Source organism: Oncorhynchus gorbuscha, linkage group LG13 (assembly GCF_021184085.1).
Source record: "Oncorhynchus gorbuscha isolate QuinsamMale2020 ecotype Even-year linkage group LG13, OgorEven_v1.0, whole genome shotgun sequence".
NCBI classification, from domain to species: domain Eukaryota; kingdom Metazoa; phylum Chordata; class Actinopteri; order Salmoniformes; family Salmonidae; genus Oncorhynchus; species Oncorhynchus gorbuscha.
In genome coordinates this window covers 74784016-74805600 of record NC_060185.1, presented here as the reverse complement: position 1 = coordinate 74805600, position 21585 = coordinate 74784016, and the positions used below count along the sequence as shown (strand labels likewise).

Genomic DNA, 21585 nt, shown 5'->3' with positions numbered 1-21585 from the left:
CTGGCTTCCTGTTAAGGCAAGGGCTGATTTCAATGTTTTACTGCTAACCTACAAAGCACTACATGGGTTTGCTCCTACCTATCTTTCCGATTTGGTCCTGCCGTACGGTGTCACGTCCGTCTTAAGGAGGAGACCACGGCGCGCGTGGTAAGCGTACATTCTTAATTTATTAAAAGAATGAACACTGAAACAAACTAACAAAATAACAAACAACCCAACAAACTGTGAAGCTATACACATGAGTGCTAACAGGCAACTACACATAGACAAGAACCCACAAAATACCCAAGAGAATATGGCTACCTAAACATGGTCCCCAATCAGAGACAACGATAAACAGCTGCTTCTGATTGGGAACCAATTCAGGTCACCATAAACATACAAATACCGAGACTTACAAAACCCTCTAGATATACAAAACCCCCTAGACAATACAAAAGCTAACATACCCACCCTAGTCACACTCTGACCTAACCAAAATAATAAAGAAAACAAAGATGACTAAGGTCAGGGTGTGACATACGGTCACAATACCCAGGCCTCCTAATTATCCCTGGAATTTCTAAGCAAAGAGCTGAAGGCAGGGCTTTCTCCAATAAAGCTACATTTTTATGGAATGGTCTGCCTACCCATGTGAGACGCAAACTCGGTCTCGACCTTTAAGGTCATCTCTTCAGTAGATCATATGATTGAGTGTAGTCTGGCCCATGAGTGTGAAGGTGAACGGAAAGGAGCAACGAACCGCCCTTGCTGTCTCTGCCTGACCGGTTCCCCTCTCTCCACTGGGATTCTCTGCCTCTAACCCTATTACAGGGGCCAAGCCACTGGCTTACTGGTGCTCTTCCATGCCTTCCCTAGGAGGGGTGCGTCACTTGAGTGGGTTGTTTCGCTGACGTGGTCTTCCTGTCTGGTTTGGCGCCCCCAGTTGTGTTGTGCCGTGGCGGAGATCTTTGTGAGCTTTACTCGGCCTTGTCTCAGGATGGTAAGTTGGTTGTTGAAGATATCCCTCTAGTGGTGTGAGGGCTGTGCTTTGGCAAAATGGGTGGGGTTATATCCTGCCTGTTTGGCCCTGTCCGGTGACATCATCGGATGGAGCCACAGTGTCTCCTGACCTCTCCTGTCTCAGCCTCCAGTATTTATGCTGTAGTTGTTTATGTAGGGGGGCTAGGGTCAGTCTGTTATATCTGGTGTATTTCTCCTGTCTTATCCGGTGTCCTGTGTGAATTAAAGTATGCTCTCTCTAATTATCTCTTTCTTTCTCTCGGAGGAGGACCTGAGCCCTAGGACCATGCCTCAGGACTACCTGGCATGATGACTACCTGGCTGTGCTGCTGCTCCAGTTTCAACTCTTCTGCCTGCGGCTATGGAACCCTGACCAGTTCACAGGAAGTGCTACCTGTCCCAGACCTGTTGTTTTCAACTCTCTAGAGACAGCAGGAGCGGTAGAGATACTCTCAATGATCGGCTATGAAAAGCCAACTGACATTTACTCCCAAGATGCTGACCTGTTGCTACTGTGATTATTATTATTTGACCATGCTGGTCATTTATGAACATTTGAACATCTTGGCCATGTTCTGTTATAATCTCCACCTGGTACAGCCAGAAGAGGACTGGTCACCCCACATATGCTCTCTCTAATTCTCTCTTTCTTTCTCTCTCTCAGAGGACCTGAGCCCTAGGACCATGCCCCAGGACTACCTGACATGATGACTCCTTGCTGTCCCCAGTCCAGCTGACCGTGCTGCTGCTCCAGTTTCAACTGTTCTGCCTTATTATTATTTGACCATGCTGGTCATTTATGAACATTTGAACATCTTGGTCATGTTCTGTTATAATCTCCACCTGGCACAGCCAGAAGAGGACTGGCCACCCCATATAGCCTGGTTCCTCTCTAGGTTTCTTCCTAGGTTTTGGCCTTTCGAGGGAGTTTTTCCTAGCCACCGTGCTTCTACACCTGCATTGCTTGCTGTTTGGGGTTTTAGGCTGGGTTTATGTACAGCACTTTGAGATATCAGCTGATGTACGAAGGGCTATATATAAATACATTTGATTTGATTTGATTTGATTTGGTTAGTGGGGTTGTCTAGAAAAGTCTATGGTTGCCTGGAGTGGTTCTCAATCAGAGGCAGGTGTTTATTGTTGTCTCTGATTGGGAACCATATTTAGGCAGCCATATTCTTTGAGTGTTTCATGAGTGATTGTTCCTGTCTCTGTGTATGTTTGCACCAGATAGGGCTGTTTCGTTTTTTTCACGTTACGTTTATTGTTTTGTATTGTATCGTCATTATCTTTATTAAAGATGTATGAAGATAACCACGCTGTATTTTGGTCCTCCTCTCCTTCATCGGAAGAAAGCCTTAACAATTTGCTTGGTAGTATTCCTCTCAGGAAGTCTTCAAGAAATGTTCCTCTAGACTGCTGAATTGTGAAGTTATAAAACTGCCACAAAAATATGGATGGATATTTGTTTTATTCAAAGCTACTGATCCAGTAGGTAGGTTGTGATTCTGCACTAATATACTTGCTCATTGGTTCTTGAATACATTTTACCCAACTTACCTGTCATGAGCATAATGGATATTGGAACAAGGCAAGGCAGAGTACACTGAATAGCCCTTTCCTGCAGTCAAATGACCTAGTGGCCTCATGGGTGGAATGTGATTAATATTTTCACAATTATTAATAAAAAAAATATTAACAACAAAAATCTGGTGTTTCTATGTCAAACGGTTTTGTTATATTTCAGTCTTCTGTGATTGTAACGAGTGCGCTGCACTGCGAGTTGGGAAGCAAGTACAGGGAGCGAATATTTAATAAATAAATGGAACATAATACAAAACAAGAAACACGAACAGCACACATGAAACTGAAACAATAACACCTGGGGAAGGAACCAAAGGGAGTGACAGTAATAGGGCAGGTAATCAAGGAGGTGATGGAGTCCATGTGAGTGTCATGAGGCACTGATGCGTGTGACGATGGTGACAGGTGTGCGCAATAATCAGCAGCCTGTTGACCTAGAGGCCGGAGAGGGAGCACATGTGACAGTACCCACTCCTTGATGCGCGGCTCCAGCCGCAGGACGCCAACCAAAATTACGATCTTGGGGATCAGGAGTGGACCGGTCAGCTCTGCTGAAGAGCGGAAACCTGTCGATCCGGCTGAGGCATGGGAGCATGGCGGCCTAGAGCGCCGTAGAGAGCATACGTGACAGTACCACCTCCCCGGGAAGAAGCTCCAGCTGCAGGATGCCAACCAAAGGGACGATCCCGGGGATCAGGAGTGGACCGGTCGCCTCCGCTGAGGGACAGAAACCTGGCAAACCGGTTGAGCCGTGAGAGCCTAACGAACCGGTTGAAAACTCCCCAGGTGCGTCGGCCGAGTCATGGGAACCTGTCGAGCCAGCTGAGGCATGGGAACCTGTCGAGCCAGCTGAGGCATGGGAACCTGTCGAGCCAGCTGAGGCATGGGAACCTGTCGAGCCAGCTGAGGCATGGGAACCTGTCGAGCCAGCTGAGGCATGGGAGCCTATCGAGCCAGCTGAGGCATGGGAGCCTATCGAGCCAGCTGAGGCATGGGAGCCTATCGAGCCAGCTGAGGTATGGAAAGCTGTCGAGCCAGCTGAGGCAGGGGAACCGGTCGAGGCTTGGGAACCCGTCAAGCCAGCTGAGGCGTGAGAGTCTGACGAACCGGCTGAGGCCGACCTAGTAGCTCCAGTACTGACACCCGGACCCGACATCACCCTCAACACAAAAACAAAACAAACACTCCCTGATGCTTCCCTTTGGTGAGGCATTATTCTGTAAGGAGTGCGCTGAGAGTCGGGAAGCAAGTACAGGGAGTGAATATCTAATAAATAAATGGAACATAACACAAAACAAGACACACGAACAGCACACAGACATGAAACAGAAACAAAAACAATAACGCCTGGGGAAGGAACCAAAGGGAATGACATAAATAGGGCAGGTAATCAAGGAGGAGATGGAGTCCAGATGACTGTCATGAGGCGCTGATGCACGTGACGATGGTGACAGGTGTACGTGACGATGGTGACAGGTGTTTGTGACGATGGTGACAGGTGTACGCAATAATCAGCAGCCTGGTGACCTAGAGGCCGGAGAGGGAGCACATGTGACAGTGATGCACAGTACATGTCATAAATTTGGACACACCTACTCATTCAAGGGTTTTTCTTTATTTTGACTATTTTCTTCATTGTAGAATAATAGTGAAGACATCAAAACTATTAAATAACACATATGGAAGCATGTAGTAACCAAAAAAGTGTTAAACAACTCAAAATATATGTAATATTCTTCAAAGTAGCCACCCTTTGCCTTGATGACAGCTTTGCATACCCTTGGCATTCTCTCAACCAGCTTCATGAGGTAGTCACCTGGGATGCATTTTAATGAACATATATGCCTTAATTTGTGTAATTTAATTCCTTTGTAATGCATTTGAACCAATCAGTTGTGTTCTGACAAGATAGGGGTTGTGTACAGATGATAGCCCTATTTGGTAAAATACCAAGTCCATATTATGGCAAGAACAGCTCAAATAAGCAAAGAGAAATGACAGTCCATCATGAATGTCAGTCAATGCGGAAAATGTAAAGAACTTTAAACGTTTCTTTAAGTGCAGTTGCAAAAACCATCAAGCGCTATGATGAAACTGGTCTCATGAGGACCGTCACAGGAAAGGAAGACCCAGAGTTACCTCTGTCACAGAGTTAGAGTTACCAGCCTCAGAAATTGCATCCCAAATAAATGCTTCACAGAGTTCAAGTAACAGACACATCATAACATCAACTGTTCAGAGGAGACTGTGAATCAGGCCTTCGTGGTTGAATTGCTGCAAAAGAAACCAATAATAATGGACACCAATAAGAAGAGACTTGCTTGGGCTAAGAAACACGAGCAATCGACATTAGACCGGTGGAAATCTGTCCTTTGGTCTGATGAGTCCAAATTTCAGATATTTGGTCCCAATCGCTGTGTCTTTGTGAAACGCAGAAAAGGTGAATGGATGATCTCAGCATTGTGTGGTTTCCACAATGAAGCATGGAGGAGGAGGCGTGATGGTGTGGGGGTGCTTTGCTGGTGACACTGTTAGTGATTAATTTAGAATTCAAGGCACCCTTAACCAGCATGTCTACCACAGCATTCTGCAGCGATACGCCATCTCATCTGTTTTGCGCTTGTGGGACTATCATTTGTTTTTCAACAGGAGAATGACCCAACACACCTCCAGGCTGTTTAAGGGCTATTTGACCAAGAAGGAGAGTGCTGCATCAGATGACCTCAACCCAGTTGAGATGGTTTGGGATTTGGATCGCAGAGTGAAAGAAAAGCAGCCAACACGTGCTCAGCATATGCGGGAACTCATTCAAGACTGTTGGAAAAGCATCCCTGGTGAAGCTGGTTGAGAGAATGCCAAGAGTGTGAAAAGCTGTCAAAGGGTGGCTACTTTGAAGCATATAAAATATACAATATTTTGATTTGTTTAACACTTTTTTGATTACTAATGATTCTGTGTTATTTCATAGTTGTGGTGTCTTCACTATTCTTCTACAATGTAGAAAATAGTAAAAATAAAGAAAAACCCTTGAATGAGTAGGTGTGTCCAAAATTTTGACTGGTACTGTATATTAAGTGTAATATTGGGATGCAAACTCTAATATCTTTATCTGACATGGTACAGGTGTCTTTTTTTAAATGAACAGTCTTATCATGTGTTCTGCCAGTATATCTTCAACTTCTATGTCTACCTGTTCTGGTCCCTAACTCTGGCCTTCTATTTGTGTATATTTTTATAACATTGTTGATTTTGTTAAAGACTACCAGGAAACACTCTGTGTGACCCTGATTTAGCCCCATGCAGTAAAAGGATAACTTTCATATACTTACAGCATTTATCGGACTTCGTCCCGATGTCGATGATGGGCATCCCAAAATACTTGTCAAAAAGATGGGGCCATCCGTTGTTATCTCCTAGGAAACAAAATATCAACACATTATTATACTGATCAGAAATAATACAAACCCTACAGCAAACATCAATGTTGTACCATACCTTTATTAATAATTTAGACGTGCAGGCCAAGGTGTCAATTAATGCCTTCTACAAGACAGCAGGAATAAACTACTTTCAGCCTGGCATCAACTTGATATCCATAACCCAGCCAGTAGGCTTCAAGTTTTGACACTGTAGATTCTCCCTCAATAAGTCTGGGGCTTAGCCTTGATGTCAATCTGTTTCTACTCTCTTGCCAACTCCTTATGGAGCTGCCATGTTTGGCTTGACAATGACAGCAATGAAGTTGGCAGGAACATTAACAGATCTGGGGCCAGGCTTTCCAGGGCTCATTCGTTGAACCATGAGAAGATAAATAGATTGCCTATTTCGATAGATCAATCTGGAATGAAGTTTAGGTTTGCCGATATAAATACGACAAGCTTTTAGGTCAATCCATCTCAATAGATCTGTTTAAAAAAATTAGACACAGAAAGAAGTAATTATGTTTACAAGGAAAGTGTGTCATTTCTAACAGCTTCCTCATTACCAGTGCAAATGGATGTGCTGTTTTAGCTGCCTTCCAACCTAATGCAGCATCATCAATCACAAGTGTCACAGATTTCAAAAGTTGATTTTCTGCTTCAGTGATAACATTCAAGTTAGGGCCTTAAAGCTATGGGCTTTCTTTGGCTATTTGCTATGGGGATCAGTATGGTCTTTTAGTGAGTAACAACCTCCTCTGTAGCCTGGCTTCACGCACCAGTTTCATGCCCAAATGGATGTGACATACTTTGATAATACAACTCTTACATCCTACTCATATTAATTAGACCAATAGAACCGTTCCATGTAGTTTCTGAGTGAAATACCTTCCTCAACCCATATCACGTCGCATGGCTGAACTGCTGAGCTCTTCGCATGATTCAAATGGTAGCTACCCAGTAGAGTTTGCACTACGGAATCCCAATAGTCGACCTTTAAAATATCATCATGACATGGAGGCTGAATCTCATCATGTGTCAGGTGAAAGTGTACTGTTCAACAACAGTCGAAATCAATCAGCAAATGCATTTTTTAAGCCATATGTCAATAATTTGCGACGTGAGCAACTTTTTCCCTGTTTTGTTGAGCTAAACTTATTTTAAGGCTTTTAATAAGATCCAGTGTTTGTGGGCTTGGCTGCTATACGTTCAGTAACATTTTTAAATCAAGGTATACCATTCAACAACACATTTCTAAAACACATATATTCAAGTTATTATTTCCAACATGTGGAACTATTTAATTTTCTTTGTTGAGGTAAACTTATTTTAAGGTTTATAAAGAGATGCAATCCCAGTGTATTTGCTATTAGGTTCAATAAATTCCCTGTGGAGAGCACGGTCACAAATACATTCTAAAATTATGAAAATATCATGCAAGGCCACTTATACTCAATACTAACATCTGATTGGGATTTGCATACTCATATGGTGTATAGAGACACATTCACACACACTGGCAGTGCTGAAACAACATTAAACTCTACTGCTATGGAAACCTGTGTCACCTTTTCAAATAGTGTCAGACATCCTTTCAAAACCAAGTAATATTAAAGTTATGAGTGACTGTCATCAGAATGTTATGTTTTTCCTCATCTAAAGAGTTAATAAACTCAGTCTTATTCATTCCAAACTTTTAATTCAATATAGTCACATCAGTGACTTCCTGGCCCATGGCATAATAACAGCAAATCAATGCACTGTAAGGGGCTAAAAATTAATTAAGGGTTGATTTTGCAAACACAGGCACTTTTGGATGTTAAATGTTTTGAAAATGAAACCTCTTGAAAATGCTCTTTATCTATCTGAATATTTTCTTCACTCTGTCTGGAAACAAGATCTAATGGTGGCAGAGACCATACTTAAGAATATACAGATTTTTATCAATTTTCCCAAATGCCCAAGCAGAAATAACATTACCACCACATCATAAAATGTGCGATTTTAGATGAAAAGGGAATTACATAAATCATGACTAAGGTATTTTATATAACACTTCACATGATCTGTTTTTACTATTTGGAAGTTTTAAATCAAATCAAATCACATTTTATTTGTCACATACACATGGTTAGCAGATGTTAATGCGAGTGTAGCGAAATGCTTGTGCTTCTAGTTCCGACAATGCAGTAATAACCAACGAGTAATCTAGCTAACAATTCCAAAACTACTACCTTATACACACAAGTGTAAAGGGATAAAGAATATGTACATAAAGATATATGAATGAGTGATGGTACAGAGCGGCATAGGCAAGATGCAGTAGATGGTATCGAGTACAGTATATACATATGAGATGAGTATGTAAACAAAGTGGCATAGTTAAAGTGGCTAGTGATACATGTATTACATAAAGATGCAGTAGATTATATAGAGTACAGTATATACGTATACATATGAGATAAATAATGTAGGGTATGTAAACATTATATTAAGTAGCATTGTTTAAAGTGGCTAGTGATATATTTTACATCAATTCCCATCAATTCCCATTATTAAAGTGGCTGGAGTTGAGTCAGTGTGTTGGCAGCAGCCACTCAATGTTAGTGGTGGCTGTTTAACAGTCTGATGGCCTTGAGATAGAAGCTGTTTTTCAGTTACTCGGTCCCAGCTTTGAACAGGCAGTGGCTCGGGGTGAACAGGCAGTGGCTCGGGTGGTTGTTGTCCTTGATGATCTTTATGGCCTTCCTGTGACATCGGGTGGTGTAGGTTGCCTGGAGGGCAGGTAGTTTGCCCCCGGTGATGCGTTGTGCAGACCTCACTACCCTCTGGAGAACCTTACGGTTGTGGGCGGAACAGTTGCCGTACCAGGCGGTGATACAGCCCGACAGGATGCTCTCGATTGTGCATCTGTAGAAGTTTGTGAGTGCTTTTGGTGACAAGCCAAATTTCTTCAGCCTCCTGAGGTTGAAGAGGCGCTGCTTGGGTGGACCAATTCAGTTTGTCTGTGATGTGTACGCCGAGGAACTTAAAACTTACTACCCCTTACTACCCTCTCCTGTTTGTATTCGGACATGTTTCCGGTCAACTTGCCCTGATTAAAAGCAGTGGTTCACGCTTTCAGTTTCACACGAATGCTGCCATCAATCCACGGTTTCGTATTCGTCAATGTTGTTGTCTGACGCAATACGAAACATATCCTAGTCCACGTGATGGAAGCAGTCTTGGAGCGTGGAATCAGATTGGTCGGACCAGCTTTGAACAGACCTCAGCGCGGGAGCTTCTTGTTTTAGCTTCTGTCTGTATGCAGGGAGCAACAAAATGGAGTCGTGGTCAGCTTTTCTGAAAGGAGAGCGGGGGAGGGCCTTATTATATGCATCGCGGATGTTAGAATAACAATGATCCAGGGTTTTACCAGCCCTGGTTGCGCAATCGATATGCTGATACAATTTAGGGAGTCTTGTTTTCAGATTAGCCTTGTTAAAATCCCCAGCTGCAATGAATGCAGCCTCAGGATATATGGATTCCAGTTTGCAAAGAGTCAAATACATTTCGTTCAGAGCCATCGATGTGTCTGCTTGGGGGGGGGGGAATATATACGGCTGTGATTATAATCGAAGAGAATTCCCTTGGTAGATAATGCGGTCAACATTTGATTGTGAGGAATTCTAAGGTGAACAGAAGGACTTGAGTTCCTGTATGTGGTTTTGACCACACCACGTCTCGTTAACCATAAAGCATACGCCCCCGCCCCTCTTCTTACCAGAAAGATGTTTGTTTCTGTCGGCACGATGCGTGGAGAAACCAGCTGTCTGCACCGACTCCGATAGCGTCTCTCGAGTGAGCCAGGTTTCCGAGAAGCAAAGAACGTTACAGTCTCTGATGTCCCTCTGGAATGCTACCCTTGCTCGGATTCATCATTGTCAAGTCTAAATGTCTATATATGCCTTGATGATACTCAGAAACATGTATTTACCAAATCAAAATGTTAATATTTTAATTCCTAAAATAATGTATCTTAATAACATGCATATAAGGTTCACATATGGGAAAAATCATCAATATCAATTGTAATTTAATACAGACTTTCCTTAAAAATATGTACCGTGATGGAAATAACTTAACATTGTGGTAATGACAGTCTGTTGGAAATTACATTTCATATAAAACAACTAATGAAAAATAAAAATGTCTCACAGTTATACATGTTTAATGTATGAACTAATACATTTGGGAATAACATTTTTACAGTGTTTGGTCATAAATAGCAGGGATTATAGCATGCTATCTCCAGTTGAAGAGCTAGCATACAATTTATCCTAAATACGCATAATTAAAACATAATTTCTAAAATCTTACATCATTTAATGAAATTATAGCCTAATTGGTAATGACGTACAATAAAATATTATCTTCTCAAGTCGTATTTACCTTTATTTTTCTATCCTTTCCCAGCATAAACATGTGAATCTCCTCCATGACATCCATGTGCTCCAGTCACTATTTACATTCATGGTAACCATGAACACAAACTTTTGAAAAAACGTTATTATCATGTAATCCGCTTGTCGTTGTGGTAATGACCCAAAACTTAGACACGACTGTATTGTATTAAAAAAATGAACAAGTGGCTTATACACATCTAATATGTATATAGATTTATTTGAATATTTTCTAAAACTTTTTTTAAACAGATGCATTAAATATTTTCTAATTTTAAAGACCTTTGTAAGTGTAATACTGTACATAGTAGAATGTCAAAAGTATGGGTGTGAGACAGGACAATTTTAGTCTCTACTTAATGGAAGTGAAATAAAAACATCTAAATTCACATTTTATCTGAAAAATCTAGCCCTGAGACACAAAAAAGTCCCGTATTTGCAAGATCACCCTAAAATGAAAACTCATTGAGAAATGAAAGTCTTGAGGGTGTTTAAGGTGGAATATTAAATCACCACCGTTCTCCTTATAACTAATTTTAATAGCAAACGTAAATCAATGAACAAAGGTTAACATCTCTGAGGTTGTTCCCACACAGACAGTTTGTAGACACTGATCTTAGAAACTGATGCTGTATCCTTCTGCAGCCCATGTTATTTTAGACATTCCCCAACGTTTTCACCAAACAAGACAATCCATAACTTCTTTCGTGACCCCTGGTGTCTGAACGTATTTTGCCGTCTTGCTGATCTCACTCTTTTCCCTCTTGCCTTTGGAGAGAGCGTCCACGAACTGAGAACTTTGGAGCGGAAAGAAACCTAGAAATATTGAACATTGATAACTTACTGGAAACAAAGTTGTAAAGTATATCTTTACTACTACAGCATAATCAAGTGCTTAGATAATCCGAGTGAGCTGAACCAGAGGGTAATTGGATATTTTCCTTTGACGCTTATGAACAGAGAATCCAGGAGAGTTAGCTTTATGCTAGGTCAATTATATGCTTGTCTTGACGAATAACAAAGGTGTACATGATATTTACGATCTAAAACCAATATTGACATACGCATGTATGACTTTGAGAGTGATGATCATTTTCGATTTTTAGAATGTTTAGCATTTAGCATTTGCTGTCACTACATGTGCATTTTGTAACCCCCTTTTGATTCGACAGCACCAGCGCCACACACCATCTTCTGCAAACTACTTGGCCATTTACAGAGGCTCATCATCTACAGATTCTACGATCATCATTGTTGCCTCATCTCTATAGAGGGACATTTGACTGGTACATTGTGGAATGAACTGAACCGAGATAATTGAGTGAACTCACATTTCACTTTTATTGGGTACCCCATTTTTTATTTTTTATTACTGTATTGGACAAAACTTAATTGCTGAAAATGAATGGTCGCTGTTGATAATCTGTTGTTATGATACTCTGTTGTTGTGATCTTTGAACATAAAAGAGAACAAAAACAAAAGTCCTTGCATATTCTTCCTTTTTCTTTGCTTAATTAGATTCCATTGCTTTAGATAACAGTCTCCTTATAAATTCATGATGACAAATATTGTATTCACAAACAAGAAATGCAAGATATACACTATATATGGGGCAGAAGGTGGTTAGAGCGCTTGACTAGAAACTGAAAGGTTGCAAGATCGAATCCCCGAGCTGACAATGAACAAGGCAGTTAACTCACTGTTCCTAGGCCGTCTTTGAAAATAAGAATTTGTTCTTAAGTGTCTTGCCTATCTAAATAAAGGTAAAATAAGAAAATAAATATATACAAAAGTATGTGGACACCTGTTCAAATTAGTGGAGTTTCGTTATTTCAACCACACCCGTTGCTGATAGGTGTATAAAATTGAGCACACCGCCATACAATCTCCATAGACAAACATTGGCAGTAGAATAGTCTTACTGAAGAGCTCAGTGACTTTCAACATGGCACTGGCATAGGATGACAAGTTAGTTAGTCAGATTCCTGTCCCGGTCAAGTGTAAATGCTGTTATTGTGAAGTGGAAACGTCTTGGAGCAACAACAGGTCAGCTGCAAAGTGATAGGCCACACAAGCTCACAGAACGGGACGGCCGAGTGCTGAAGCATGCAGTTGCAACACTCACTACTGAGTTCCAAACTGCCTCTGGAAGCAACGTCAGAACAAGAACTGTTCATTGGGCGCTTCATGAAATGGGTTTCCATAGCCGAGCAGTCGCACACAAGCCTAAGATCACCATGCGCCAAGCATCAGCTGGAGTGGTGTCAAGCTCGCCTCCACTGGACTCCATAGCAGTGGAAATGCATTCTCTAGAGTCTAGAGCGATGAATCACGCTTCACCATCTGGCAGTCTGACGGACTAATCTGGATTTGACGGAAGCCAGGAGAACGCTACTTGCCTGAATGCATAGTGTCAACTGTAAAGTTTGGTGGAGGAGGAATAATGGTCTGGGGCAGTTTTTCATGGTTCGGGCTAGGCCCCTTAGTTCCAGTGAAGGGAAATCTTAACTCTACAGCATATAATGACATTCTGGACAATTGTGCTTCCAACTTTATGGCAATAGTTTGGGGAACGCCCCTTCCTGTTTCAGCATGAAATTGCCACGTGCACAAAGTGAGGTCCATACAGAAATGGTTTGTTGATATTGGTGTGGAAGAACATGACTGGCCTGCACAGAACCCTGACCTCAGAACCCTGTGGCTGAATGGAAGCATTACCTGCAGCATTGTTCCAACATCTAGTGGAACGCCTTCCCAGAAGAGTGGAGGCTGTTATAGTAGCAAAGGGGGGATGTTGATGGAATTTATATGAATGACTAGAATAGTCCACCCTGAAGCCATATAATCGTATGAAATTGATTAGAATTATGTATACCATAGTCTGTACAATATGTCTATAATAGTATCTTAAAAACAGACCAGAACGTTCTGTCTGAGCAAGATTCAGTGCCGACCTTGGCTGGGGCCACTGAGAGTACTTCCCAGGGTCTCCCTATCTTAAGGGAGGAGGGGGAGTAAGTCTCACAGAATCCCCTAATCTTTGTCGGCTGGGTAGCAGGAAATGTGTGTGCGTATGTTAGTGTGAATGTGTGTGCGTATGTTAGTGTGAATGGGTGTGCGTGTGAAGTCAGTATAAAATGAATTGTCTTGCACAACAGAGCAGTGCGCTCTCGTAAATAAACTTACTATCGTAGCTGGGCCTCCGTCTGATTCATTTCAACCAGTTTCTGACAAATTCTGGGTTTCAGGCTGAGTAGTTAATTGAATTGGGTTTATGAACGTTGAGAACATAATTCTCGTGACAGGGGACCAACTCTGTATTGTTGCTCATGATTACGGAATAAGATGTTGGACAAGCAGGTGTCCACATACTTTTGGTCATGTAGTGTATATATGAGGGCATAACAAGGTCCCCAGAAGAGTTAAAGATTCACTTCTCTTTGTAATTTCAAAGTTTCATCTGCATTCTGTTTTGGGTGAAATATGAATATGACTCACATCTTGAATGCACAGATTCTCTCACACACACACACACACACACACACACACACACACACACACACACACACACACACACACACACACACACACACACACACACACACACACACACACACACACACACACACACACACACACACACACACACACACACACACTACATTAGCTGCAGACAGACACCGAGGCACCCAACCCGACCCTAAATGATTTGGTTTGGGGCAGTCTTTCATCTTGTCAAAACAGTAGTTGGGCTCATCTTGGCCACAGCAAAAAGACACTTCCAAACTGTTTTGCTTTGAAAAATGTTTCTTCAATATTAATGTTGACGGGAGAGTATCATGAAAAATGTTTCTTCAATATTACTGATGACAGGAGAGTATCATGAAAAATGTTTCTTCAATATTAATGTTGACAATAGATTATGATAAAAAATGTTTCTTTAATATTAATGTTGACAGGAGATAATGATGAAAAATGTTTCTTTAATATTAATGTTGACAGGAGAGTATGATGAAAAATGTTTCTTCAATATTAATGTTGACAAGAGAGTATGATGAAAAATGTTTCTTTAATATTAATATTGACAAGAGAGTATGATGAAAAATGTTTCTTCAATATTAATGTTGACAGGAGAGTATGATGAAAAATGTTTCTTTAATATTAATGTTGACAGGAGAGTATGATGAAAAATGTTTCTTTAATATTAATGTTGACAGGAGAGTATGATGAAAAATGTTTATTTAATATTAATGTTGACAGGATAGTATGATGAAAAATGTTTATTTAATATTAATGTTGACAGGAGAGTGTTAATGTTAACATGCAGGGTTAGTAATTAACAGTGTCTAAAGACAGTGTGAATTTTTACCCGCTGTAAGTCTGACAATAGTAAGGATAATCGAACACATTTTATTCCCCTGACATTGTCCTTTATGGCGCCAGGCAAAGGCATTTGCATATTAAAAATCCACTACAAAAACCGCAATGTCCAATCCTTTTGAAGACTTTACAATTCTTCACAAATTTGTGACCAAATGATCTATTATTAAGTAGATATTCGTAGTTGTTACCCCCTAGTTATGAATCCTTCGAATGATGGGAGTAGTATGTTCTTCTTTTTCACATTGCATAGCTGTCTGTCGTCATTAATGCTTGACTTCAGACCTAGCCATTAGAAACAGATGGTCATGGAAATTCATATCTCAATGGACTGCATCAGATGCACTAGTCATTGGGACAAGTACCAACGGACGTGGTATGCTAAATAATGTTTGTTGGAGAATAATCTGATTATGTTTATTGGATCTTTATTCAATTAAGTTGCGCTTGTCATTATCAGTTGTCAAAGGGAGAGCGCTGGAATAATTGTGCCGTTATCCTAATCAACTTTATATTGCATCAATGGTCTGCTCTCCGCACAAACAGTGACGGTGTGATGGTGTTTTATTAAGTGTGCAGTGAGACAGCTGTATCATCTCTGTGGGTTGCCTGGAGTCTAAGAGATATGGTGGTGGCCAAAGCCCAACATGATTAACTGTTTTGAGGTCAGTAAAAGCTCAAACAATGCTGTTACCCTCAATGTGTCAGTCTCTTGCAAACAAACAAACACAGCACGCATGCACACAAACACATGCATGTGCACACTTTATCATACACACTCACACACACACTTTCGTGAACACTTACTCTCATACACACACACACACACACACACACAACCAACCTCACAACGGGGATGACTCATCTAATTTTCCCAAAACAGTTTGGACCAAAACCATCTATCTGTGTGGCACACATGGCCATCTACTAAGCCTCATGGTCCTCTGCACAGACGAGACGTTTCCCAATCTATCAAACAATACCACCATGCATAAAGAGAAAAACACATTTGTTTGTATGGTAACTGCAAAGAATGAAGCACACACCCACCAGACATGAATCATAATTATTAGTAGTTAGCAGCCTATGTACACCACTATTTGACATCATCATGATTATATGCACTCCACCTCCTTGAGAGACTCTCTGAACCAATAGGTGGCTAAGATGAGTGTTTGCCGCACAGAAGAAAGGGGGGATGAAAACAACTTTAAAGAAAGAAGATGAAGTTCAAGGGAAAAGTGTGATTCGGCTTTACAATTATTCAGGAGTATGTTGAGGCAGATATAGAGGGATGGCTCCCCTGCCTTTCCATTCACCACTTCCAGGAAGCCACAGCAGGAAGCACAGTGAATTGATTGAGAGTGAAATATACATCGACAAGGTCAATGCCATCTACGTTATAGCTCATCCTCTCTCATAAACATGTTAAAATAAATTAAAAACAAAGCTTCATTGTCTTGGTGGAAGGAAGACAGTTGCCAAAGAGCAGTATACTCTCCTTCTCCCTCTCCCATCCCTTCCTTCACTCACTGGAGGGCTTAAGGCTTGTCTTAAGCAGGGCTCAGAGCAACATCCACTTGGTCAAACCCACTCTCACCAGATGGTTATAAGTGTGGCAGAGTGGCAATAGAAGCTGGATCAGCCCAGGTGGTCAGCTTCTGAAACAGACATGGTTTGTTGAGTTTACTTATTATATACACTGAACAAAAATATAAACGCAACATGTAAAGTGTTGGTTCCATGTTTCATGTGCTGAATTAAAAATCCCAGAAATGTTCCATATGCACAAAAATCTTATTTCTCTAAAATGTTGTGCACAAATTTGTTTACTGCCCTGTTCGTGAGCATTTCTCATTTGCCAAGATAATCCATCCACCTGAAAGGTGTGACATATCAATAATCTGATTAAACAGCAATGAAAGGTTACTCTAAAGTGTGCAGTTTTGTCACACAACACAATACCACAGATGTCTGAAGTTTTGATTGGCATGCTGATTGCAGGAATGTGCACCAAAGCTGTTGTCGGATAATCAAATGTTAATTTCTCTACCATAAGCCACCTCCAATGTCATTTTAGAGAATTTGGAAGAACGTCCAAACGACCTCACAACCGCAGACCACGTGTAACCACGCTAGCCCAGGACCTCCATATCCGGCTTGTTCACCTGCAGGATGGTCTGAGACCATCCACCCGGACAGCTGATGAAACTGTGGGTTTGGACAACCAAAGAATTTCTGCACAAACTGTCAGAAACCGTCTCAGGGAAACTCATCTGCGTGCTCGTCTTCCACACTAGGTTCTTGACTTCACTGCAGTTCCGTGTTGTAATAGACTTCAGTGGGCAAATGTTCACCTTCGATAGCCACTGGCATGCTGGAGAAGTGTGCTCTTCATGAATGAATTCCAGTTTCAACTGTACCGGGAAGATTGCAGACAGTGTGTATGGCGCCGTGTGGGCGAGTGGTTTGCTGATGCCAACATTGTGAACAGAGTGCTCCACGTTGGTGGTGGGGTTATGGTATGGGCAGGCATAAGCTATGGACAATGAACACAATTGCATCATATCGATGGCAATTTCAATGCACAGAGATATCGTGATGAGATCCTAAGGCCCATTGTCGTGGCCCTTCATCCGCCACAATCACCTCATGTTTCAGCATCTTAATGCACAGCCCCATTTTTAAAGGATCTGTACAGAATTCCTGGAAGCTGAAAATGTCCCAATTCTTCCACGGCCTGATACTCATCAGACATGTCACCAATTGAGCATGTTTGGGATGCTCTGGATCGACGTGTAGGACAGCATGTTCCAGCTCCCACCAGCCATTGAAGAGGAGTGGGACAACATTCCACAGGCCACAATCAACAGCCTGATCAACTTTGTGTGATGTCTCAAGCTCCATGAGGCAAATCGTGGTCACACCAGATACTGATTGGTTTTCTGATCCACGCCCCTACCTTTTTTTAAGGTATCTGTGACCAACAGATGCATATCTGTATTACCAGTCATGTGAAATCCGTAGATTAGGGCCTAATTTATTTATATAAATGGACTGATTTGCTTATATGAACTGTAACTCAGTAAAATCTTTGAAATTGTTGCATTTATATTTTTGTTCAGTATATACTGCATCTCCAGGTGTTACAAACAATTGAGCCACCGCTTCCACAGCCAATTGGGATTCTGTAGAGATGTAACAACGTTACTTCTCTATATCCAATTGAAGATAGTGGGGAGTGAGGGGGCTTAGAATATGAAGAGGGGAGTTATCGAGGTGGATTTGAGAGCAGGTGGGTATGGTGCAGTGACAGCTGATCTAGATAGCAGTTTGTCGTACAAACAAGCAAACATGATTGCACCTCTATTTTTGAGAAAATAACAAGTTTGTTTACCCATACAATGGAGTAAGACCTAAGTGTTCAAAATGGTGTTGCACGTAAACACACTTGTGTGCAGATAAAAATATACTTATTTTGCTGAAACTCAAAGCGCAATCATTCTTGCAAACACTCACCTAGATCATTGTCACCATACAATTCCCATTCGGTCTCAAATCCACCTTTCCTACTCCTCCTACTCCAAAAATATAAATGATCCATGCAACCATTTAAAAGATTTTACTTAGTTACAGTTAATATAAGGAAATCACTCAATTTAAATAAATTCATTAGGCCCTAATCTATGGACTTCGCATGACTGGGAATACAGATTGCATTTGTTAGTTACAGTTACCTTAAAAAAAAGCAGGACCATGGATCATAAAACCAGTCAGTATCTGGTGTGATGACCATTTGCCTCTGGACACATATTCTGTCGATTGTGGCCTGTGGAATGTTGGTGGAATGTGGCCTGCAAAGTTGGTGGATATTGGTGGGAACTGGAACACGCTGTTGTACACATCGATCCAGAGCATCCCAAACATGCTCAATGTCTTGGGAGTATGCAGGCCATGGAAGAACTGGGATATTTTCAGCTACCAGGAATTGTGTACAGATCCTTGCGACATGGGGCTGTGCCTTATCATGCTGAAACATGACGTGATGGTGGCGGATGAATGGCACGACAATGGGCCTCAGGATCTTGTCAGGTATCTCTGTGCATTCAAATTGCCATCGATAAAATTCAATTGTGTTTGTTGTCTGTAGCTTATGCCTTCCCATACCATAAACTCACCACCACCATGGGGTACTCTGTTCTCAACGTTGACTTCAGTAAACCGCTTGTCCACATGACGCCATACATGTGGTCTGCAGTTGTGAGGCCGGTTGGACATACTGCCAAATTCTCAAAAATGATGTTGGAGGCGGCGTATGGTAGAGAAATGAACATTCAATTATCTCGCAACAGCTCTGGTGGACATTCCTGCAGTCAGCATGCCAATTGCACACTCCCTTAAAACTTGAGACATCTGTGGCATTTTAGAGTGGCCTTTAATTGTCCCCAGCGCAAGGTTTTAGAGTGGCCTTTTATTGTCCCAAGCACAAGGTGCACCTGTGTAATGATCACACTGTTTAATCTTGGCAAAGGATAAATGCTCACCAACAGGGATGTAAACAAATTTGTGCAAAACATTTTAGAAAAATACGTTTTGTGAACATTTCTGGGATATTTTACTTAAGTTCATGAAACATATGGGACCAACACTTTACGTGTTGCATTTATAATTTTGTTCAGTGTAATGTTTTGATATTGATATTGAGCGTCTGATCTATACTTTCTCATACACCTTAATTGTAGGCGTATGTCAGAAAAGGTGTACTCAAGTCAGAACTACAATATTGTACTCCGACAGGGACAGCATGAATAGAAACTGAACCAGGTACTTTTCATTTGGGGCCAATTCACCACCTGAGTAAGTGGAAACTCAAAACATATTAGCAACATTGCCAGGAAGCTGAGACCTTACTCTCTTCAGCTAACAACATGATACTTGTTTTCCAGCGATTTTATTTTGAAATATTGCACAATCAGAATGTATTTTTCTCTATATACAGTACCATTCAAAAGTTTGGACACACCTACTGGTTTTTCTTTATTTTTACTATTTTCTACATTGTAGAATAATAGTGAAGAGATCAAAACTATGAAATAACACATATGGAATCATGTAGTAACTAAAAAAAGTGTTAAACAAATCAAAATATATTTGAGATTTTAGATTCTTCATAAAAGCCTTGATGACAGCTTTCCACACTCTTCTCTCAACCAGCTTCATGAGGTAGTCACCTGGAATGCATTTAAATTAACAGGTGAGCCTTTCCTTCTTAACCTCTCTAGGGTATGTGGGATGCTAGCGTCCCATCTGACCAACATCCAGTGAGATTGCAGAGTGCCAAATTCAAATACAGAAATACTCATTATAAAAACTCAGAAAACAAAACATATTTTTACATAGGTTTAAAGATGAACTTCTTGTGAATCTAATCACGGTGTGAGATTTAAAAAATGCTTTACGGCGAAAGCATACCTTTACAGTGAAAGCATACCCAACTGGGGTATGAGAACATAGCCTAGTTGACAAATGATTACAAACAGTAACCAGACAAGTAGAAGAGTTACAAAAGTCAGAAATAGAGATAAAATGAATCACTTACCTTTGATGATCTTCATATGTTTGCACTCATAAGACATTCATTTACTCAATAAATGTTCCTTTTGTTCGATAAAGTGTCTTTATATCCAAAAACCTCAGTTTTGTTTGTGCGTTTTCTTCAGTAATCCACAGGCAGACAAAAAAATCAAAATTGATAGAAACATGTCAAACTATGTTTATATTCAATCCTCAGGTTGTTTTTAGCCCAAATGATCTATAATATTTCAACCGGACAATAATGTTGTCAATATAAAAGGTACACAAGAAATGCACTCTCTCTGGATTGAGCATGAAAAAGCTCTGTGACACGTCAGGGTTCACTCAAACAGGGTCCACTGAAACAATTTCTAAAGACTGTTGACATCTAGTGGAAGGCATAGGAACTGCAAATTGAGTCCTAAGTTAATGGATACTGTAATGGCATTGAATAGAAAACTACAAAACAGAAAAAACTCCTGAATGGATTTTTCTCAGATTTACGCCTGCCAAATCAGTTCTGTTATACTCACAGACACTATTTTAACAGTTTTGGAAACTTTAGAGGGTTTCCTATCCAAATCTACCAGATCTACTATATGCATATCGTATCTTCTGGGCCCGAGTAGCAGCTGTTTAATTTGGGCATGCTTTTCATCCAAAGTTCCGAATGCTGCCCCCTACACTAGAGAAGTTAAAGCATTTGAGCCAATCAGTTGTATGTGACAAGGTAGGGGTGGTATACAGAAGATAGCCTGATTTGGTAAAAGGGGGTGGAAAAAGTCAAGGGGTCTGAATACTTTCCGGATGCACTGTATTATAAGTGCGGTTGGCTCAGCTTGTGAACTTTTGCACATTCCCCTATTTCTCTAATTATTGCATCACCAGCCCCAAGGGATAGCTGGCCTTTATCTTTTCAGATGCTTTATTAAAGACTAACAGATCAGTCTCCAGCTGTGTCACCTGCTGTTTGAAGTTAAACAAGTAAAACCTCTTGAACTCTTTGCCAAAGTCGATGAAGAGTTGTCAAGATCCTAAACCCGGTTTAGTCATTGTACTGATTCATGACACCTCACAACTGTGAGTTATGTCCTGGACTCTGTAAACCCTCATTCATTGGACAGTGCCTTTCAATCAGAGCCCTTATTCTTACCCCCAAGATGTTTACACAGGCAGCCCAATT

General features: G+C 41.0%; 1 protein-coding gene across 1 annotated transcript in view; it reads right to left on the bottom strand.

Annotated features, from left to right (window-relative positions):
• The window catches only part of LOC123993516 (relaxin receptor 1-like), a 96168-nt gene that overhangs the window by 36921 nt on the left and 37662 nt on the right, over positions 1-21585 (bottom strand). The window contains exon 3 of the mRNA XM_046295731.1: positions 5916-5999. Within this exon, the coding sequence (XP_046151687.1) occupies positions 5916-5999 (84 nt within the window). The remainder of the gene's footprint in view (positions 1-5915; positions 6000-21585) is intronic.